At 41.0% G+C, this 20,639-nt stretch overlaps 1 protein-coding gene across 2 annotated transcripts in view; it reads left to right on the forward strand.

Moving 5' to 3' along the window:
• TBC1D12 (TBC1 domain family member 12) overlaps positions 1-20,639 on the forward strand; it is a 133,625-nt gene that overhangs the window by 79,761 nt on the left and 33,225 nt on the right. Inside the window, exons 3-8 of one of the 2 annotated variants that reach the window (XM_019502602.1) lie at positions 4,917-5,032; positions 7,437-7,519; positions 12,390-12,507; positions 12,875-12,981; positions 14,739-14,819; positions 20,153-20,247. In XM_019502602.1, the coding sequence (XP_019358147.1) occupies positions 4,917-5,032; positions 7,437-7,519; positions 12,390-12,507; positions 12,875-12,981; positions 14,739-14,819; positions 20,153-20,247 (600 nt within the window). The remainder of the gene's footprint in view (positions 1-4,916; positions 5,033-7,436; positions 7,520-12,389; positions 12,508-12,874; positions 12,982-14,738; positions 14,820-20,152; positions 20,248-20,639) is intronic. The other variant, XM_019502603.1, reaches the window with a different exon arrangement.

Consider the following 20,639-nt stretch of genomic DNA (forward strand, 5'->3'; position numbering starts at 1 on the left):
CCCCCCCCCACTCCCTCCTCAGAGGACCCACTGGCCAGGGAGGGGATATGGCCAGGTGATTGCCTCAGCTCCCAGACTGGGTGGGAGGAGTAAAGCCCCACCACAGGCTTTCCCGAAGCTTGGAGCTGGGACAGTCACCTAGCCATGGCCCTTCCCAGGCCAGCTTGTGGGGGGGGAGCCACCCTCAGCTCTGGACGTCCCAGCTGTGCTGTGCAGGGGTGAGGCAGTCACCCAGCTATGCCATTTCTTCAGTGAGCAGACCAGCTGAGGAGAGTGGGGGTTAAAATGGCCCCCACTGCGAGCTTTCTTCCCCATGCTGATCACAGCCTGGCTGGGGGTCCAGACCTGGGTGGGGGCCCTTTTTCCATCTTCATTTCCTCCTCAGCTGGCCTGCTGGCTGAGAAGGGGGCATGGCTAGGGGATGGTTCTGGCTTCTGGCAGCAGGGAAGCTCACAGTGAGGGCTTTATTCACCCCACCTGAGCCGGGAGCTGGGGCTATCACCTGGCTACTTTCCCTCCATGGCTGCTAGGCTGACTTAGGGGGGAGTAGGGCAGAGAATGGCCTCCACTGTGGGTTCCCCCCCATTCCCCATCCCCAGGACAGCCTGGCTTAGGGGGCTGGAGCCAGGTGGGGTAGGGGAGCATTTCCCCCATCACTTGCTCCACAGCTGGCCAAGGAGGTGGCATGGCCGGGTGATTTGGCCCTGGCTTCAGCCCTGGGTGCAGGGGAAGAGTGGTAAATGGCCCCCTGAGGGCTTCCCCCTTCCTCCTCCCACCCACCTCCATAGCCCTGTGCTGGGGAGACCCTGACTGGAGGTGTGGGGGAAGGGTTTCTCCCCATATTTCCTCCTCAGATGGCCTGGACTGAGAAGGGAACCAGCTCTGGGCATGATGGAGAAAGGGAGAAACGCCTTGGTGGGGGCTTCCCCAGCTCTGGCAAGACCCTGGCTGGAGGTTGGGTGGGGGTCACTCCCCCCCCCCCCCCCCCTCCTCAAATGGCTGCAGGTTGAAGACGGGGCACGGCAGGGGGGAATCGCCTGTCTCCCAGTTCTCTGCAGTGGCTGGCAGGCTGGGAGACGTGCTCTGGCACCCCTCAACTCCTGGTATGGACCACAGCAGGTGTCTGGATGCCTTTTGGGTTTGAAATGTGAACATCAGTTCACTTTCTTACTGATTCTGTAAACTGTCTAGATCGAAACCTGCAAAGACTGAATTGATTCAGCCTTGGGCTTTTTGACTGTCTGTACTTAGCCCTGTTGTTAATGGGGAAACAGATCTAAATGTAGAGTTTTATTGCACAGAAGATTTTGAGATGCTTGATCAGGAATATACAATACTGTCAAATTAATAACTTGACAATTAACATTTTATTGGCTTATCCAGAAAAGATGCACGGGTCCTCTTTGTAGGAGTACATTCAGTGTAAAACATTGTTTCAGGGGAAAAAAATGGAAGACTGGGCAGTATGCAGAAATATATACAGGCATAAACTTAATTTTTTTAGACAAATTTTATGAGCATTTGGACAGCGTTCTTGCCTGCTTGGGAACAAATTATTTTAGAAAATTAGCTATATTGTAACCACATGTTTTCCCTTTTTGTTTTTTAATGTAATGGTCCACCTTTTAATATTCTTTGTTAAATTGCATCATGTGAAAGAAACTGAACTAGAGGAACTAATACTTTAGTCTTTAGTACTTAGTCTGTTTTATATGTAAATAGAATGTTTTAAGATAAAAGTAAATGCCATTTGAGAGAGCTGAAATCTGTTTCAAAGTAAAAATGAATCTCCATGTAAGTTGGTTACTACATAACTTGGAAGTCAATTTTTATAAATGGTCCAATAAAAATATTTTTTTCATAGAAAAGAAATGAGGGAGAATTAATCTTCGTGCTACTTTTCTGCAGGCTTCAGATGTAAAGGTTGTTAAAAATCTGAATGATCTTAATTGGAATACTAGGAAATGTTTGTTCAAGTACTGTACTTCTCTTCTCACAATTTAATCACTCATTCCTCAGAAATTAGTGTTACGTAACCAAGTGTTTTGAAAAATCTCAATTGCGAGCATCAGGAAATTCATCCAAGAAACAAGGACTTTATTAAAACTTAATACTCTACAGTTTGCTTAGAGCATTGACATGATCCTATCAGAAGGGAGGGACGTAAAAATTCTTAATGGCTTTCAAATTATATTGCTCTTACGTTGAGTTATGTAAAACATTAGAAATCTTATGTGTTACACAGTGAGGTATTAGGAGAAAATATTTAGCAAAGACCTATTAGGGATTTTAAAAATTCTATTTATAATCAAGCTCTTTTTCCTGTATCACTTCTATCTCTGATTCAGAATAGCATTGCTTACTGCAATCTTTTTTATTTCAGCTATCTTTGCTTCTTCATATCTTTTTCAGGCCAGTTAGACCTAAAGCAATTTAAATGCACTTTTAAAGAGGTAGGCAGATTATACTAGACAGCCTAATTGTGAACTTCGTGTTTCTTGGCCATTTGAAGGCAAAAAATATGTGCATGTGAATCGGAGTTAAGAGAATCATCTGCAGGAGGAACAAGTACGAAAAGGCTGTTAAGCTGTCCATTTTCCTGTCATCTTCTCTTACAGAGTGAGATTTAAGTTGTTGTTTCGCTGACCAAAGCAAAGACTTAGAGGGACTGTGATTGCTGTGTGCAGATGTAATGGAAGGAGTGGTGGTAAACACACAGCAGTGAAAAGTACCATCTAAACTAAAGAACAATGTTGGCCCAAGAACAAATGGTCCTAAGCCAATTACAAATAATTTTTAGGCAGGAAATTTGGAACCTAATTCCAATTAGGCTAGACCCGATGATCTCACGAGCCCTTCCAGCCCTGATGTCTAATGTCAATGGTACAGTCCAGTTTTGAAATAATTGGTCAGTAGGAGCAGACCAGGTTCGGAGGAAGGTTAAATCATTTTAAATGGCCATCCAATCTAAGGTAAGTTGGGATGGGGCGAGGACCAGTGGGGTGAGGGTTGTGGAATGTAGGGGGCGAGCAGGCTCGGAGGATTGGGGGGGAATTGGGGTGGCAGGCAGCATCTGCAGGAGTGATGGGGATGGGGTGGAGTGGGAAAGGCAGTGTCCATGGGAGGGGGGCGTGTTGCTGGAGACTGGGAGGGTTTAGTGGGATCAGGGAAATTTGAGGGGACCAGAGGCTGTTTTTAGCTCCTTCCCACCCCATGGCAAACCTTCCCTCCTGCCTCTCCCCCCCACTGATACTTCCTCAGTTCCCAGCAGTGGTGAATGCAGATAAAACCAGCACCAGGAACAGCTTGTGTGATGCAGGGTTGGGGGTGGGGGGGCAAGCTGGCTAGTTTGAGGGGGGGGAGCATGAGGGGCCTGGGGGAACTGGGATGGGCTTTCCCACCTTTTGGGCTGCGTACATAACTATAGAAGGTCAGTGCACTGGTCTTAGATCAATTTGAGTATATTTCAGTTCACGTCTATCTTAGACTGTGTTCTGCCATTTATAGACCAGTCTCTGTGTGTGGAACTTTTGTATAGTTACAGGTTTAGACTGATTTCCAGTCACTGAGCCTGGGTTTCAGTGTAAGGCCCACACCTGGGTGAACTAATTTAGATTTGGGAGGCCATTTTTAACCTGATCCAACTTCCTTGAATGTCTGCACTTAGCCAAAAAATCTAACTGCTTTTAAAGAAGGGGCTTAAGTTTATGAAAAGTGTTATTCTTGTTGCATCTTGGACACTAGATTGATAAATTACTGGTTAAGCAGTGAAATGCCATCACTCCTGTAAACACTTGACCTGTATTTATCAGTAGGAGCAAACCTAACTTTAATTGTATGTAGAAGTGCTGCTGTTTCTGCTGTACCAAATTCATAGATTCTTAGATTGTAGAGTCAGAAGGGACCACGAAGGATCATCGTGTCCGCTACCCCCTGCCCCTGGCAGGAAAGAGGACCGAGGTCAGATGACCCCAGCCAGGTGACTATCAAGCCTCCTCTTGAAGACCGCCAAGTTTGGTAATAGTACCACCTCTCTTGGAAGCCCATTCCGGATTCTGGCCACCCTTACTGTAAATTTTTTTTTTCCTGAAGTCTAACCTGAATCTACTATCCACTAGTTTGTACCTATGTTTACTAGTTACTCTTAGAGGTGCTTTGGTAAATAGCGCTTTCCAATTCCCTGTTTTAAAAGTTTTAAATCTGAGCTTTATACCCAGATGTCTGAAACTCCCAAGAAATCCTTGCTTAAATCATTTTGGAGTGAAGGCTCTTTGCTGATGAATAGGTAGGGGTATCTGTAGGCAGTTTTACTTTGTTCTTGTTTATCATAACACAGTTTAAAAAGTGCATATTAATAAGTGATAGAATGGTGGAAAAAGTAAGATTTTTGTACACAGAGGACATGTACCATAATTACATTTGAGTGACAGTAATGTGTTCTTACTGGGATTCAAAAGGATGCTGGAAAGGTGGAATTAAAGTGAAAGTCAAACAAAGAGAGCAACATGCTAACCATGTTACCTGCAATCAGGAAAGAAGGAAGGAAATGCAGAATTGTGGTGGGATGTTACTTTTTTTTTTAAAATCTCAACTAGCACTCTCCTTTTTAATTCTTCAGGTTTCTGCTCAAATAGAATTGCATTCCAATTAAGCAAACATATTTGCATTGATATAAAACATGTAATTTAGTCTTTTGTGTGTGCACGCGTGCATGCATACACACAGTTTAGAAACTTGTCTTGATTAGGAGTGGCCAAGTAAATCAGCTAGAATTCAGTTGTTCATGTTTGCTCCCTTACAGTCCTGAAAAGATATCATCGTTTGGGTGCTGTAATTCATTTTAAAGCTGGTATTGATTTAGGTTCTTGCTGTTTTGTTTCATTATGTAACTTGCATATTTTTATAATTTCATTTAGGAATATGAAGCACGAACAGGAAGAATGTGCAAGCCACCACTTCAGTCATCAAGACGAAAAAATATCGAATTTGAACCCCTTTCTACCACTGCTCTTATTCTGGAAGATAGACCATCGTAAGTACAGAAATGAATTCTGCCATGGAGTAAATATATACACATGCCTAACAAATTGTAAATAGGACATTCAAGCTTCTTATTCCAAATATTACAGTAATGCAATTAAAACAATCAGAAGACTGTAGCTATTTTCACATGAAATCTTGGCCCTGTTAAAGTCAGTTGCTAAACTCTCTCATTTACTTTAACAAGGCCAGGATTCACATTATGTTTATTCCATAGGGCCATTTGTTTGTTGCCTTTGACAGGTTCTTAGACATGCTCACTCAGCAAATCTGTCTGTTGTAGATTTTCTCTTTACCCAAAACCCTGTTTCTCCACTGCTTGGTTTCCAAAATATTTAATTTGCTGAATTGCTAAGGAGGACTCATCACCTGCAGCTGTTCATCAACTGGTCATATCAGTTAGTACAAAAGTCTAATTTGGGATCTGAAAAACATAAACTAAACATGGCCATTTGTGAAAATGTGCTTTCCGCATGAAATACAGGATGAAGACTCAATACTTCAGAATTATTTCTATACCAGGAAGATAACCTTTTGCCAGTAGAAAATAGTTTTCAGCAAATAATAATGCCGATTCCTTAAAATTGTTGTTGATCAGCCACGTGGTCTTCATGTAGAGAGCACAAATCACTTTTAGTAGAGTTAGAGTAAAGAAAATTGTTTGTGTGGTCTCCATGAATGACCAGACAGTGTTCAGCAGCAGTTTTGAGGTACCACATGGGCCTCTTTCTGATAACCATTTTTAAGCAGCAAGTCATTTTCGGATGTAGCTAGACTATCTATAATCTTCCAAAGATTAAACCAATGCTTCTTAGCCAGGGTGCTGAGGTACCCTGGGTTGTCACCAGGTACTTTTGAAGGGTGTCTGTGAGGTGTGAGGAAATAAGCTGAGACTAGCACAAGCTCAGGCTCTTTGCTCATCTGCTCCCCCACCTGTGTTTTCCTCACTTTTAAAAAAGGGGCAACGCTCAGTTAACAAGTTTCAGAGAGGTGCCTTGAAGATGAAAAGGCTGAAAACCAGTGAATTAGACAGTTGGAACAAGTTTATTACAGTACTAAAACACAGATTGTGCATGTCCTGTTTTATAGTTGGTTTCCCAAGGGTGTATAAATCTTGAGTTTTCTTCCACAGCCGGAGAGAATACCACAAATTTGCAATTCCACACCACTGAATAAGCTTGCCATACATCTGGGAGAGTATGTTAAATGGTGATAAATTCACAAGGATACATAATGTGAAACTGTATAAATGCATCTTATTTTCATTGATGGTGAAACTACAAATTTATTTCATATTTCTTTGGTAGTAAGAATTAAAATAGCCAGGTGATAGATTTAACTAGGTTGTAGTAATAATTGACATGCAAAGGAACTCCTAAGTCTCTTATAGAATTCAGAACAGCAAAAAACGCACAGCCTGCACCTTTTATGAATTCTCTCAGATGTATGCTTTGTTTGGTATTCAACTTCAGCAGCGGCTCACTGCGCAGCACTTCTATTTGGAAACTTCTGATTTTTCTGTTGTTTGAAAATGTTAGAGGTCATAATGAGTTTTGTCTCTGGAATGGAAGAAGTAGTTCATTTTAGTACGCCCATGAAACTGAGCCACAGCATAAATAATGTGAAGAAGAGTAGGTGGGCTCTGTGGTTAGAGACCAGATAACAAATGTTTACGTAGTATCTTCTAGGGTTGTGCAAGATTCAGTCACAGATTCAGTTTGGCGGCTGAATCTCTGAATCGAATTGGGGGACCCATGAATCTCTCCAAAGCTGTTCAGAAACCTCCAATTCGATTTGGAGAGATTGGACAATTCGGCTAGACAATTTTATATGGGTTTTTTTCTACATACCTCAAGGTACCAGGTGGCTCATGAATGCTGAGAAGGTGGGGGCAGATGGAGTGTCCCACAGGAGCATGGGGGCCCCTAAAACGTTTAGAAAATTAATATTCATCTGCCCCTGGCTGCCTGTCATGCGACCCTTGATGGCTTGCCAAAATTCAGTAAGCGGCCCTCTGCCTGAAATAATTGCCCGCCCCTGTGGTAGACCAACCCTTAGTGGATATTTTTGTACAAAAGGGCCATTGCAGAAGGTGTTTGGGAACTTTAAAACTGGTGATTTTTAACTTGGGCTGGGAGTCTCTCTCCTCTAAAGTTCGCTCTTCTACATGTTTTTCTTCCAGTTCTGATTTAGTCAGGGACAACACAGTTGAGCCGAGAAGTGATAAAGTAAATGTTTATGGATAAATAGCAAATTTCAGTAACCATTGCTGACGATCAGCAAGTGACAGAAGCAGTAAGTTCACCTTAGAAAGGAAGAAATCAGATAAAGACTTTTTTTTTTAAATGGTTCAAAATATCATTTGCATATTGGATTCAGGAACCACTTGTTTTCAGAAATCTCCCTGCCAAATCCATAGAGGAGGCTTTACGTCATCGACAAGAATATGATGAAATGGTGGCAGAGGCAAAAAAACGAGGTATGTTAATTATGTCAGCTTTTAACTCTGTTGGGGAGGCGTGTTTGGGGGTGGCAGTCTTGACCCAGGGACTCGGTTCCTGGCTGGTGGTATAGAGCTGTCTCTCCAGTCCTGGTGGTTGTTCTGATGTACAATATCTCTGCACCCAGCTGCTGCTGCAGCACCATGGACTCTCCAGGAAGCCACCATTCTGGTGCCCAGAACTGGTGCAATGCACCCGTACCCTTGTTATGCTAATGATTGAAGGCATTAACCTCATTTTCTTGCTTTTGCTTTTTCCAATGTTACTGTTAATGTTCGATCATCCCAACAAATATTCATTCTAAGTATATGACCTCTTTGTTTTCGAGCAGCTGAGCTGTTTATAGAAAGCCTTTTTTGAGATGTTACTGCTAATATTGCTTAGTGGCATGTTTGTATTGCATCAAATTATATAAATATTGGCTCCATTATATACTATAAATCGGTGAGTGGTCACACAAGGCGCTTCCCCTTGCAGTAGCATCAAATGCTGTTAAAATTGGTGCACCTATTGTCCTGGCTTGGAATCGGATAAAACATTTTCTTCTGGAAAGTGCAGAATTGGCAAAATCCTTTGAAGATGAACTACATTTCTACTTGGATATAACACACCCCCAGTCTAATTAAAGTTGAACAGTAATGAGGCCTTGTTTGTAGTGAGGCCTAGTAAATTTAGCAAAGCCTTGTAGAAGTAGTAAGTTACGCCTGTGGCGTAGTTAAAATTAGCTTTATCAGAAGAATGCAAAGACTTGTACTGCTATTGGTCAGTCCTAAGAAAAGTTTGCAGTAAGAAAATCTGTATGGCTGTAAGTTCAAAAGTTATAAATTAGCTAGCACATCAAAATCATTTAAAAGGAAAACACAGCTCTATATAAAAGAAGCTATTAATTTAAAATTAGCTGCTAACCTGGATTCATAGGCTAGTAAATCTCAAGAAGCCCAAGGACTAAATACCAGGGTCCTTCCCAGTACCCCTCAGACAGCGCTAATTGAGGGTGCCTAACTTCGGTACGCTTTGCAAAAAAAAAACTTGTCATACATCAGGCATCAAAGAGGACTGCCAATAAGAGGCAAGCACAGCCAGAGCAGCCGCAGGAGAACCTGCAGCCACCTGGCTGTGCCTACCGCTCCTGGGCTGATCCGAATCAATTTGGAGGCTTTGGATTTGATTTAGACCTTTTAATGGGTCTTCTGATTCGATTTGGATTAAGCTGCTGAATTGGGCCAAACCTCCAAATCGAATTGGCAACTGAAGCTTCGCACAGCCCTACTGTCTACTATATTTTCAACTTTGGTAAAAGTGATTAAAACCAAGACATTACTTCACCGAGCATGCCATCTTCACACCGCTTCTCTTCCATGCTGGACCAAATTCCAGTGTTTTGCATTTGTTTTGTTAATGTTAGAGCTCTTTTTCAACAGAGAAAAGCTTAAAAGGATCCTTTTCAGTATGGGGAAAATAATTTTTTTTTTTCCCTTTTTCGGTCAATAATCACTGGATGGCTTTGCTAAAATTTGAGGAGAGCAGGAATTCTTGCCCCAAAAGAGACCATCTGTAAAACAAGAAAAGCAACAACAGAGAACCTGTAAATAAAAGTTTCAGTTAATGATGAGCAATTGCAAGTGAATTTAGAATGGGAATGTTTAGATAATGAGCTTAACTATCATTGCGAATGCTCTATCTGCAAATTACCCTAGAGATGCTGGGATTAAGGAAATTCTTAAATTTGAGAAGTTCTGTAAAGTTCAAATGCTAATGACACATGGCTACAAATGAGGTAAAAGGAACACTGTTGGCACAGCATAGTGTAAAGTTCACTCAAGTAGGCGTTCCATATATAGTAGGAAGAGTGGTGCTTGTTCATATATAATTTTAATCAGATTTATAATCATTATTTCATTTAAATTTGTTTCTGTTAGCCTCTGAGTAGATTCTTAAATTTTGTTTACTCTGGAGACAATATTTAATAAGCTAAACTTCGTTTAAGTCTTCATAATTCTCTGCCTTTTCAAAGGTTTTGCAAGAGAGCTTTTTTGCTTACATGTGTTCTCTAGTAACTTTTTAAAGAGGTTATTTTCTGTCAAATACTTTAATCTATTGCTTTGTAGTACCATGCATTTTGATAATATTTGGAAAGAAAGATTGCTGCTCTTGTGTCCATGTACTTTTAATCCTGGTTCTAAGCGAAATCTCACTTTTCCAAGTTTTAAAAACTTGGAAAAAGCAAGCAGTAGGTAGCAGACTACCCTTTTCTAAATAGCTATGCAGCCAAGAAGGCTGTCATTTGCTTTCTAAATTCACTAAGATGAGGAGTTCATTTACGGTTACAATCTGCTGATTGACAAGGCATATGATGGTTGAATAGGCAGTAGCACTGTTTCTCTTTCTGTTATTAAAAAGAAGTTCTATTACATTTAAATTTAACTTTTTTATACACAGTAACTGGTACGAAGACATGCCCCTCAGACAAGAATGAAAGCAAAACCCTGTGTAAAGTGCAGTAATTTGGAGCTTTTATGTGGCATTGTACACAGTGCACTTTCTGTACTTAAAGGGTGCTTGGAGATGTGTGGGGATGCTGCTTCGATGCACTGTAATTACAGAATGCCAGAGCAGACTCTAATCGAGTCTGCTGGAGCATGCTAACTAGCACGTTCCAGCAGCCTCTGCATTTCATGTGTTCAGTGTCCCTGTGCTTCAAAATGGCAGAGGGGGCACTTTAACTAAGGCTTGTTCAGTGAGCTTTCAGTTAAAGTGCCCCCACTCCCATTTTGAAGAGTGGGAAAGTTGAATATGTTAGATGCTGCAGGTGCTTTAATTAGAACAGCCCCATCGCACCTCTGGAGCACACCCAGAATTTGTCCTTTGAAACCAGTCTGCTTCTTATGTATATTTGGTTTTGTCTGACTTAATTAACAAAGATGAGCTTTAACCATGTTCTTCCGCTTATTAGCCCAGCAGAATTGAACTAATCTTATCAACAGATTTGTTTTCAGGGCTTCAGTGGAGAATAAAATCAGTTTTGGCTTACCGCGTTCATTTTCTTGGAACTGCAGATATCTATTTGAAGGAATAACTTTGCCTACATAACCCGCCAGATGATGACAGGGCTTGGATTTAGACTGGTGCCTCTGGTGGCATGTTGTCCTGGAACCTCTTCCAACCTGTTATGTTGGGCTCCAGAATCTCCACTTTTTTTGTTAAGTTCTCTAATTGTCATGATTATGAAGAAAATCTTTAAAATATGAGCAATATAGCAGTGTCTGGCTGAGTATGGAACAGTACTTTTAGAAGTGCTTCATCTGTCTTAGTGAGGTTTAACTCGGGTACCCAATGATGCAACTATACACATGCCCGACACCTGCTCCAACACGTTCTAATTAGAATGCATGGGAGCAGACTATTTAATCGAATTAATTTATTGATTTGATTAATCAAAGTCTAATTAAAATGCTCCAGCAGTCTCTGCATTGAATGTATTCAGCATCCCCACACTTCAATACGGTGGTGGGGGTACTTTAGTTGCCATTTTGAAGCACAGACGCTGAATACATGAGGCACTTTAATTGAAGAGGCTCCCAAGAGTACATGTAAAGATGCCTGATGATTTTAAATGTCAACATTATTAATATTTGAATGCTCATGAAATTATGCAGTGAAGGAAATATGGGATCCACAGACCTTCACAGCAAACTGATTCATCTCATTCTGGCACTGAGTGTGTAGTATTTAGGGGAGATACCGCTGGTTCTGTTCCTTCTCTCCAATCTCACTGCATGCACTTGTGCACATTCCAAAATGAGGAACAAAATTAGGGACATTTTACAGGGGCATCTTGACCCAGCAAGAAGAAGCTAACCCCAAATTGTCCAACAGAGCCACTTTATCTTAAAAACCCCCAGTGACAGAGTCAAGCTGAAGGAACTTAGTGGAGCTCAATACATATTTAATAGCTTTGAACAGCTGCATTAGCTGTGTGAATGGTATTTATTTTTTGGAAACTAACCTGTGCTACTTGAGGTACTGCTTGAAAAAGCAACCAATACCTGCTTCTCTCCAAGTTCAAGCTTTTGGAGGTGGTGCGTAAAAGGTGGGGGGAGAAAGATACAGCTTGGATCTTGAGCCCCAAGACTGACTGCATGTTTGGTGATTGGAGAAAACATTTCACAGGCAAACTGAGTGCTGCATTTGAGATTATAAATCATTCACTTAAAACTGTTGCTTTTCAGAGCAGGCTTACATTTTAAGGTAAGGGGGTCTATAAGCATCAAGTAGCACACTGTATTTGTATGTGGCTTGCCTTCTAGGCACTGGTTCCAAATACTTTAGATTCTGCAGCTCCCTGTAGTTAGTGTTGTGGTGATGATGGTGTTAGCAGGTGCTGCACCTGGGAAGTGTCTCTTAACTCTGCAGTATGTATATGTATATGTACATGTGGTACTGGAAGCGTCTCTGTTAAGAGACACTTCTAGTACCACATGTAAGCAGTACATGCTGCTTCCTGTTGAGGAGGTAGCATTTTCAGATTAGCATGGCATCCGAGTACAGTGCTGCCCAATGGCAAAGGAATATTCAGGGGTTTGGTTCCATGCCTGACCTTTTTCCCTCACCATAATGGGCTGTGCGTCTCTTGTTAAGAGACCTGCTGCTGCTTAAATAGACTCATTTTCCAAGAATGTATTTGATAATCTCTGCTTTGAGTCTTTACATCGGACATATGAAAAATATGGTACTTGTATATGAGCCAAACTTAGGTTTTCCTCTTCCAGTGATTATTGTAAATAATGAATTACCCAGCTGATAGTACCTAGGATATCATGCATTAAAACAATATAATATATTTAACAGAAATTAAAGAAGCACATAAAAGGAAAAAAATAATGAAAGAACGTTTCAAGCAGGAGGAGAATATTGCTAGTGCTATGGTGATTTGGATCAATGAAATATTACCTAACTGGGAAGGCATGTAAGTAAACAGTTTTGTTTTGTAAAGCTGACTCAAAAGTAACCTGTTTTTTCCCTCTTGGCTCACAAAAGAGCCGCAATCTCATTTGCCCTCTTTTTCCCTACTCTTGGCCACAGATTGGATATATCCTCCTTGCCAAAGACAGTTATAACTCATTGCTGATGCATCTGATATGATGAGAAGTCATTAGAGAGCAATATGAGAGATTTCTTGGAGGTGTTTTAATGTCATTTTTCATTGTGGTCTTGGCCCTTGTAAATCCAAAAACAAATGTTTTGCGTTTTGACCTGAGTTGTGTGGTGTTACCTCTAAACTGCCCAGTATGCAAAGGAAGCAAGATAGCTGACTTCTATTGTCCTTTGCCCAGGCGTTCTACTCGAAGAGTTCGAGAGCTGTGGTGGCAAGGCTTGCCCCCAAGTGTTCGTGGGAAAGTTTGGAGTCTAGCTGTGGGAAATGAATTGAATATCACTCCTGGTATGTATATCTTTGCATACTTTTATGCAGAATTACTTTACTTGATGTATTCAAACTAGAACAGCTTCCCTTCTGATAAGGTGGTGTTCCATGATGCTGATCAGGTAATTCAGGGTTCCTGTATTTTGCTGTAGAATGTTAGTCTATTTGAATTTGTATTCCTTTAAACAGATCGCTAGACTGAATTTTAGTAATAAGAAAAGTTGTATCCAAAGAAAACCAAACAAATCTTTAGTGTATGTTCAGTTTTTACAGATATATTATTTTAGGGCTTTACAAGCAGTTTGAGCCACGAGAGGGGAAAAAAATCCTCATTCCAAATATCTTCTCTTATACCTGTTAATGCATACATAAAATTATACAATCTTTTTACACTTCAGTATTAAAGTATACTCTCCCCACATATGTAAGAAAGCACAGCTCAGTTGTGTTTTTAGATTAAAATCTGAGGTGAGATCTGAGGTTTCTAAATTCATTGTATTAAATGGGAAAACACTTGGGTAGTGACTAGTAACCTACCAAAATCATGACAGAAGTGTGCTGCGTGGCAACTCCTTTAACCATGTAGTTTCCCCTATGTGCTGCCTCTCCCAATTTGAATTTGCTGCCTCTCCCAATTTGGTGGAGGGGCCCCACCACTGGCTGCTCACGCCTGATCAGCAGGGAGGCAAAAACTGTGGTTTAAGGTATGGCACAGTTTTTTGTCTCCTACTTCTGACTGGCCCAGGGGCCATGGTGACCCTGCTGCATTGTGCTGACCAGCTTCGAGGCAAAAACTACCCCATACTTAAAGCTGAGGTTTTTTGCCTACCTGCTGATCAGGAGCAAAAGGTGAGGCCCCTCTGCCACCCCCTTCCCCCACCCTCAGCTGATTGGCAGAGGAGGGGCTGTCCTGGGAAACTTCAAGATTAAAGGAGCTACCGCACAGCGCACTTCTACTGTGATTTTGGTAGGTCCCTAGTAATGACTCTTTGAATAACTGATTCTAATCTACCCACATTTCTTCCATCTCGTTGAGAAAAGAAGGGGGAAAAAGGTTTTAAAATTCATTTAGTCTTGGCTTTTATACATGCAGTATACTAGAGGCATAACTAGTGAGATTTATGCCCTGGGCCAGCTTTTGCCTATAACATCCTGCTATTGCAAAACAACAGCTGTTCAGGGTGCTGCAGCTGCTAGGTGTAGATTTGGCCAAGCAACCTGGGGGTTAATGCAGCAGCTGCTGGGTGGAGGGACCCTCTTGCATCTTCCTATTGCAGCTACTGCTGCAACTCACCCCTGCCCAGATTGCACTTATTTGTTGTTGCTGGTAACAATTAGCAGTGATTATTTCAAGGGTGAGAAAAATGGCTGCTAAAGGGGAGGGGAGGGGCACAGCTAGAAGGTCCCTGTGCCTACCCCATCTCCCCACGGCCAGAACCTCAAGCCCCGCTGCCACCAGGCCTGCCCCAAGTGCTGCTGATTGTTGCTGGTGGCAATGGGCAATGCTGGTTTTAGCAAAAAGAAAAGTGCAGCCCCCCAGGGAGCCTTCATTCTACTGCTCCCACTAAGTTGGTGTCTGGGACTTAGTCCTCTGTCACCTACCCTTGGCTAAGCTTACTGCAGTACTTGTACCAGAACTGTGTGTGCTAATGTGTAGTAGGAGTAGCAAGTGAAATTTTAGTGATAAGGTCCTAGGTGCAAGATAGCAAAACTGTATTTGTAAGTTTCATTATGGTGCAGCTTGGGCTGCATTTCTTTGCTGTGATATTTTGCAGAACTATATGAAATCTTCTTATCCAGAGCAAAGGAACGATGGAAAAGCTTCAGTGAGACAAGTTCAGAGAATGATATAGAAGGTGTGTTCTTATATTGGTACAAAAGATTAATTGCAGTTTCATATAATTTGTGCTAATAAACAAACATGTAAAGACTTAAAAGATCAATTCAGATAAATGTTTCTACCTTCAAATTTTGTGTGCTTCAGGCCTGTTCTTTCTTTTAAAACATTGGTTTTTTTATACCCCGTCACTGAATAGATAGTTAATAGCACTCTTAATTTGAGGGATACCTGCAGGAAACCTTTTTGTGTTAAAATATGAAATTCATTAAAAAGTGAATTAATTTCCAAATTAGCATTTTCTTTGAGGTTTTTGAAGCTTCAGAACATGGGACACCACAACTTAAAAACAAACAAACAACCTACTTAGGTAATGTACAAAAAGGAGATCCAGAAAAACATGCATTGTAGTATCAACACGGTTGTTGACGAGCCTTATTTGTACCACCTTCATAATCTAAGTGCTTTGAAGACATAAAGGAATTGTGCCCTGGGAAAGGAAAAGGTTATTCTTTTGTTTTTACTAAAAGAAGTGGAGGACTGAGATGGAAAACAAACAAGCTATTTGTTGCCTCCTTTTACCCACAAGACCAGTAGTCTTAAATCTGTAAAATGGGAATAGTAACACTCGTATACATAAAACTGTGTCATTTGAAATCCTATATTTTTGCTGGTTTTGCTTTTTATATCACTGACACCAATTTCTATAGTTACTTGTAGCAGAGATGTCTAACTTTTATGTTTGGAAATATCTTTGTCATAAATATTCATTTGTGGTGTTAGAATTATAAAACTATTATAGCAAGGACAATAGTGTCTTAGAGTTCTAATTTTATACTGTAATGTGGTCTAACGTTTTTAGAAGTTTAATAACTTTTTTTTTTGCTGTAATAGTTTAATTTTTGAGTTGGTGTTTTTTGGAAAAACACATTAGTTAATCTTTCTTAAAGTTGATTTCAGTAAGTTACTTGAGCTTTCTCAATCCACATCTGTGAGTTATCCAAGACAAACTCCTTTTTTTTTTTTTTTTTTAAATGTATGTATGAACATGACACTAAGCCAGTTTTGGGTTTTTTGTTTTTGTTTTTTGGCAAATGTATTTTATGCGTCTTTGATATCTGTGTGCGCATTGCCTGAATAATATTTACTATAGTAAAAGAAGATACTTTTCAAGCAGAATACTTAGTAACTTATTCTAGGACTCTGAAAGAGGAAGAGAAATTACTAGCTCCATTTTATTGTGTACATTTTGCTTTTCTTGCGCTTGTCCAGGGAAGACTTCAACAAATGGCTGTGAAGTATCTGTCTGTGTTCCCTTTTTTATATCTTCAAGAGCAGGCAGATCCCCTGTGTTAGGTGAAAATTTTCTGTAGGAAGCTCAGAAAATACCAGAGGTTTGTTTTGTTTTTTTATTTATGTTAATGTATTTGGTTTATCCCTAATGTACTGAAAAAAATCATCCTTTCAGAGGATTTTCTAGAAAGCTATGCCCAAGTATTTTCAAGTTACGTATGTGTGCATGTTTTTCCTGCCCAAATATCTGATGCTTCCAATGTCTATCCAGTACTTCTTTTTATGAAATAGCATATAACAGTGAATACCCATGTTGTCAACCTAGTGCATACAAGTTCATTTTATACAAACATTTTAATAAGAGAGAATTTAAATTCTAAATAACTTTTTGTAGGTCAGTAGGGCTTTTGTTTTCTTTCCTTTTAATGCTGTGTTAACTTGGAATAAATTACAGAAAGATTAGTTCTTCATAGAGTTAATTGTCCATATACCTAGTCCCATTTAGGCATGGGTCTCATGACCCTAAACGTTGACCCCTTAGCACTATCTATAGTGCTTCAGCTTTGCCTCTGCTGCACTGAAGGGCAGTGCACGCTTTATATTCTTTAGTTCCTCTTAGCTGGAGCATTTCTTCATCAGTCTGCTTTGTGGTCTGTACACTACTCAACCCATGTAATTCTTCATTTATTGTTGATTTCATTACCTTATAGTTTTGTTGTTTATTAGTTACCTTTTAGTTATCCCTTCTTTCCTTAAAACATTTTTCAGAGTGCATGGAGGTTTCAGCCTCCAGGTTAGTATCCTTGGGCGCCTATACACATGCATTGGGGCTGTTCGGACATTACAGCGCATCAGAACAGTCTTGTTTAATTGAGTCTGCTGGAGTGTAGCAATTTCCACGTTTCAGCAGACTCCAGTGTCACGTGCATCAGTGTCCCCACACTGAAAAATGGCAGTGGGTGTGCTTTAACTACAGTTCATTCAGGCTTTAGTTAAAGTGCCTCTGCTGCCATTTTTCAGCATGGAGACACTGATGCACAAGACACTCTGGGAGCCTTAAGTAGTGGCTCTTGGAGTGGCTCTAATTAAAGCACTCTACCTTCCCAACCCCTCCTGCCTCATCCCATGTATAAATCCCCCTTGTTCCCACCATTGTTGTTACTTTTAGCTGCACTGCAGTGTTTCTTTTTAGAGGCTAATTATCACCATTTTCATAGGGGCACAATTTCCTGATTTTTACTGCATGGTGACCTAGCCACCAAAATCACAATCTCCCAGATTTTGCAATTGAGAGAGATTGCTTGAAGCAGAAGAAGCAATGTTTTGAAGTGAGTCTTGCATCTTGGTGATGGAACCTAGGCAATTCTACAACTCCTCCATGGCTCTTTTGTTTCTGTAGTTGAGAGATCTACAGGTGCAATAGTCTTGGCTCAAAGACTAAGTGGTTCTCAACCTGTATAAAAACTTACAAGATTATCAGGATGAGTCATCTTTTGTGATTCAGGCCCACCCCACCAGAGTTGTGGTGATTTTCCATAGCCTGCTTGTGCAACTTTCTTGTTAGTGATCACTGTAAAGCGATTGAAAACTTGGAAGATCGATATGTAGCTTTTATTAACTGCCATGCCATTGCAGAAGCCTCAGAGCAAGATACCATATTTGGCAGATATTTCACTGTTTATATGTGCTTGTGTGTGTAGCTGCTGCTTTGGAGTTGTCCAGAAGCAGTACTATGAAGTAAAATGCAGTTACTACCCAGTAACTGGAGTTCAAGGCGTGTTCTTCAGCCTCCCTCTTCTTTCTTCTACCTCTCCATCACTCTTTCCTGCCTGTGCTGCCCCCCACCCCGTATCCCACTCTCCTTTTCTTTGAAGTCAGAGTTTGAGACTGTAGTAGAAAACTGAGGAGCAGGCATTGTATACCACCTATTATGTCTTCAGTGTGGCACGCAAAGGCAAAATGGCTCTAGTTAAAGCTCAGGGACTTTGACCCACAAATGAGAATATGTATATGGACAGGACATTTTGTACTCCAGTTACTGGTAACTCCATTTTTCCATTCTACTTGATTTATTTCAAACTTACTTGCTCCTTGTCATTTCTTGGCAAGCCTGTTTCTTACACTTCTCTTTAAAAAGATTAGCATCAATTCATCAGGGCATTAAATGGCAGAGTGTTTGGCAGAATGCTGGTGGTTGCTAGCTGCCAGTTCCTGAATTACTAATGTGAGAGTTGTTAATTCTGGTTTTCCGTCATGATGCTGCCTACAGAGTCCTATTGTAGGAGTCTTGTGTGTTTAGCCATGTGGCCATGGAACAAATGCTGGCAGTTAGAGCTGCAGGAAGTAGGCTTGTGTCCACTGTTTTATAGACCCAGGGTATAAATATTCTGCCTCTTCCAAATTGCTCTTCACCAACTTCCTTTTTTCCAATGCGAATAAAAACTGTAATTGTGAATGGATGCAAATGCCATATTACCTAAATCAAAGACAACCCTGAATTTAAGCTGACCCCTCAATCATTGGATTCTATACATGGAAATGATTATAAATTTGTTATTTTCCATGTATAGAATCCAGTTATTGTGGGGTTGTCTTAAATTCATCCCACCCACTGCTGTAGTGGGGAAAGCAGTGCAAGGGGGTATGCATGGGGGGGTGGTATTAAGCAGCTTGCCACTTATCCATTCCTACTGCCTCTGCCTTCATTCCCCCTCTGCCCCCCACCCCTGCAGTTCTTGGGCCTGCCTCTGTGTCCCAGACTGAATCAGGGACAGAGCCTGCCAGGGTGGTGGAGCAAGCATAAGTTGGGAGGGAAGGGGACAGAGGCTGTGAGAGGAAGGGGGAGACGGGGGCAGGAGGCCCAAGATTGCTGGAGAGGCAGGCCACAGCTGTGGCTTTGGCCCTGAGCCCAGGCTGGGGCTGGAACTGCAGCAGCTGCCTGCTGCCCACACCACCTCGTATTCAAATCCAAGGAAGGTTTTTGTTTTTTTCCCCCCAGTGTTACTTATGGGGAGGGGGTTTCCTCTGGGATTCAGGTAAATGCAGTAAATCAATTGCTCAAATTTAGCCTAAGTGTTTCTTTAGTTCTTAAAAATATGGGCCTCGTAGTATTAGGTAGTCTTGAGTTTTCCCAAAAATTGACTGAAACAAGACACTTGAGTTGCTTAAATAAGGTTATGCCTACATTCTGGTAAATGTAGACAGGAAGTGGAGAGTTAAGAGCCAGAGAGGAGGTGGCAAGAAGGGAGATGACCAAATTGGAATAGATTTGGGGGTGGAGAACAAACATGACTCATTGGCAGTCAGTGTGTGGAGAAGGGAGTAAGAGGCATCCTTTAAACTGTAAGCATTGTATAGTGTGGAAATCAAGACAGCAGGAATGACCATAATTAATCTTACTGTTCCTTGTTTCCTGTTGACCTGATGTAACTTGGAATTTAGATGAACTTCTGAATGTTTAGCAGGTAGAACCCTAATGGGCATGTTTGTTGTTTTGTTTTTGTTTGTTTGTTTGTGAGACCAACCTACTAATTAATTGTTGTGAATATTTTGGATCTGGATACAGGGACAAAGCATTGTCTGTTAGGTTTGGGGATATAAAGATAGAATTTCTGGAGAGACTCCTGCCTCCTTTTTCTAATGGAGAAACTGTAGGCCTGATTTTAGTGGAAATCAGCATCCTGGATATCCCTTTCCTCTCTCTCCTAGCTGTTTCCTTTGCCCAGCCATACCTCTAGGCCTTGTACTGCTGCAGCTAGCCCTTTTTTTCCCCCTCCCAGTTGGCACACTAAATCTGGTTATATCTTCAAGTTTTGATGGTGGATGTTTTTTGTGTATGTATGCTACCTGCCAACTGTTATTCAGAAAGTTTCCAGTTTTTGTGTCCCAAACCCATAGCTCTCACTGTGGCTTTGTAGGAGTACAGTTTGGAAGAACAAGAATTGAAGATTCCCCACTTCTGCACTGTGGCAACTCCTTGACATTGACTGCATGCGACTTGATCTTGTCTTCCATCTGTAAAGTACTTAGCTTCATAAATGTATGTTTGTTTGTTTGCAGATGCAGGGGCATCTGCTGCTGATCGTGAGGCCAGCCTGGAACTAATTAAGTTGGATATATCCCGAACATTTCCATCTCTCTATATTTTTCAGAAGGTAAGGTGTTTTAAAATCAGTTTTTTGAACACACCCAATAATATTAAATAAACAAAACGTGATCAGTCCTGCGCCTGACCATTCCGAAACAAATAAGACTGTAAAACTAAGCAACAGGAATATAAAACGTTAATTTGGCTCTTTTTCACGGCAATCTGTTTGCATCTGCTACATCTTTTTCAGTAAGAGAATAAGCAGTGTGACATTCATTTCAATCAAATAATGAAGTCGTACTGCCTAATAACTTACATGAAAAGAGATTATTTCTTTCTTTGATAAATATATGCAGCTCTTGTTGATATGCATCTAGCTACTTTTTTGTAGCAGAAGGGGGGATGAACTCAAACTGCTTCTGTGAAGTTGTCAAAGATAGGTAATCCTTACAAATTTTG

Source organism: Gavialis gangeticus, unplaced genomic scaffold (assembly GCF_001723915.1).
Source record: "Gavialis gangeticus isolate Ggan-Ray unplaced genomic scaffold, GavGan_comp1, whole genome shotgun sequence".
Classification (NCBI taxonomy): Eukaryota; Metazoa; Chordata; order Crocodylia; family Gavialidae; genus Gavialis; species Gavialis gangeticus.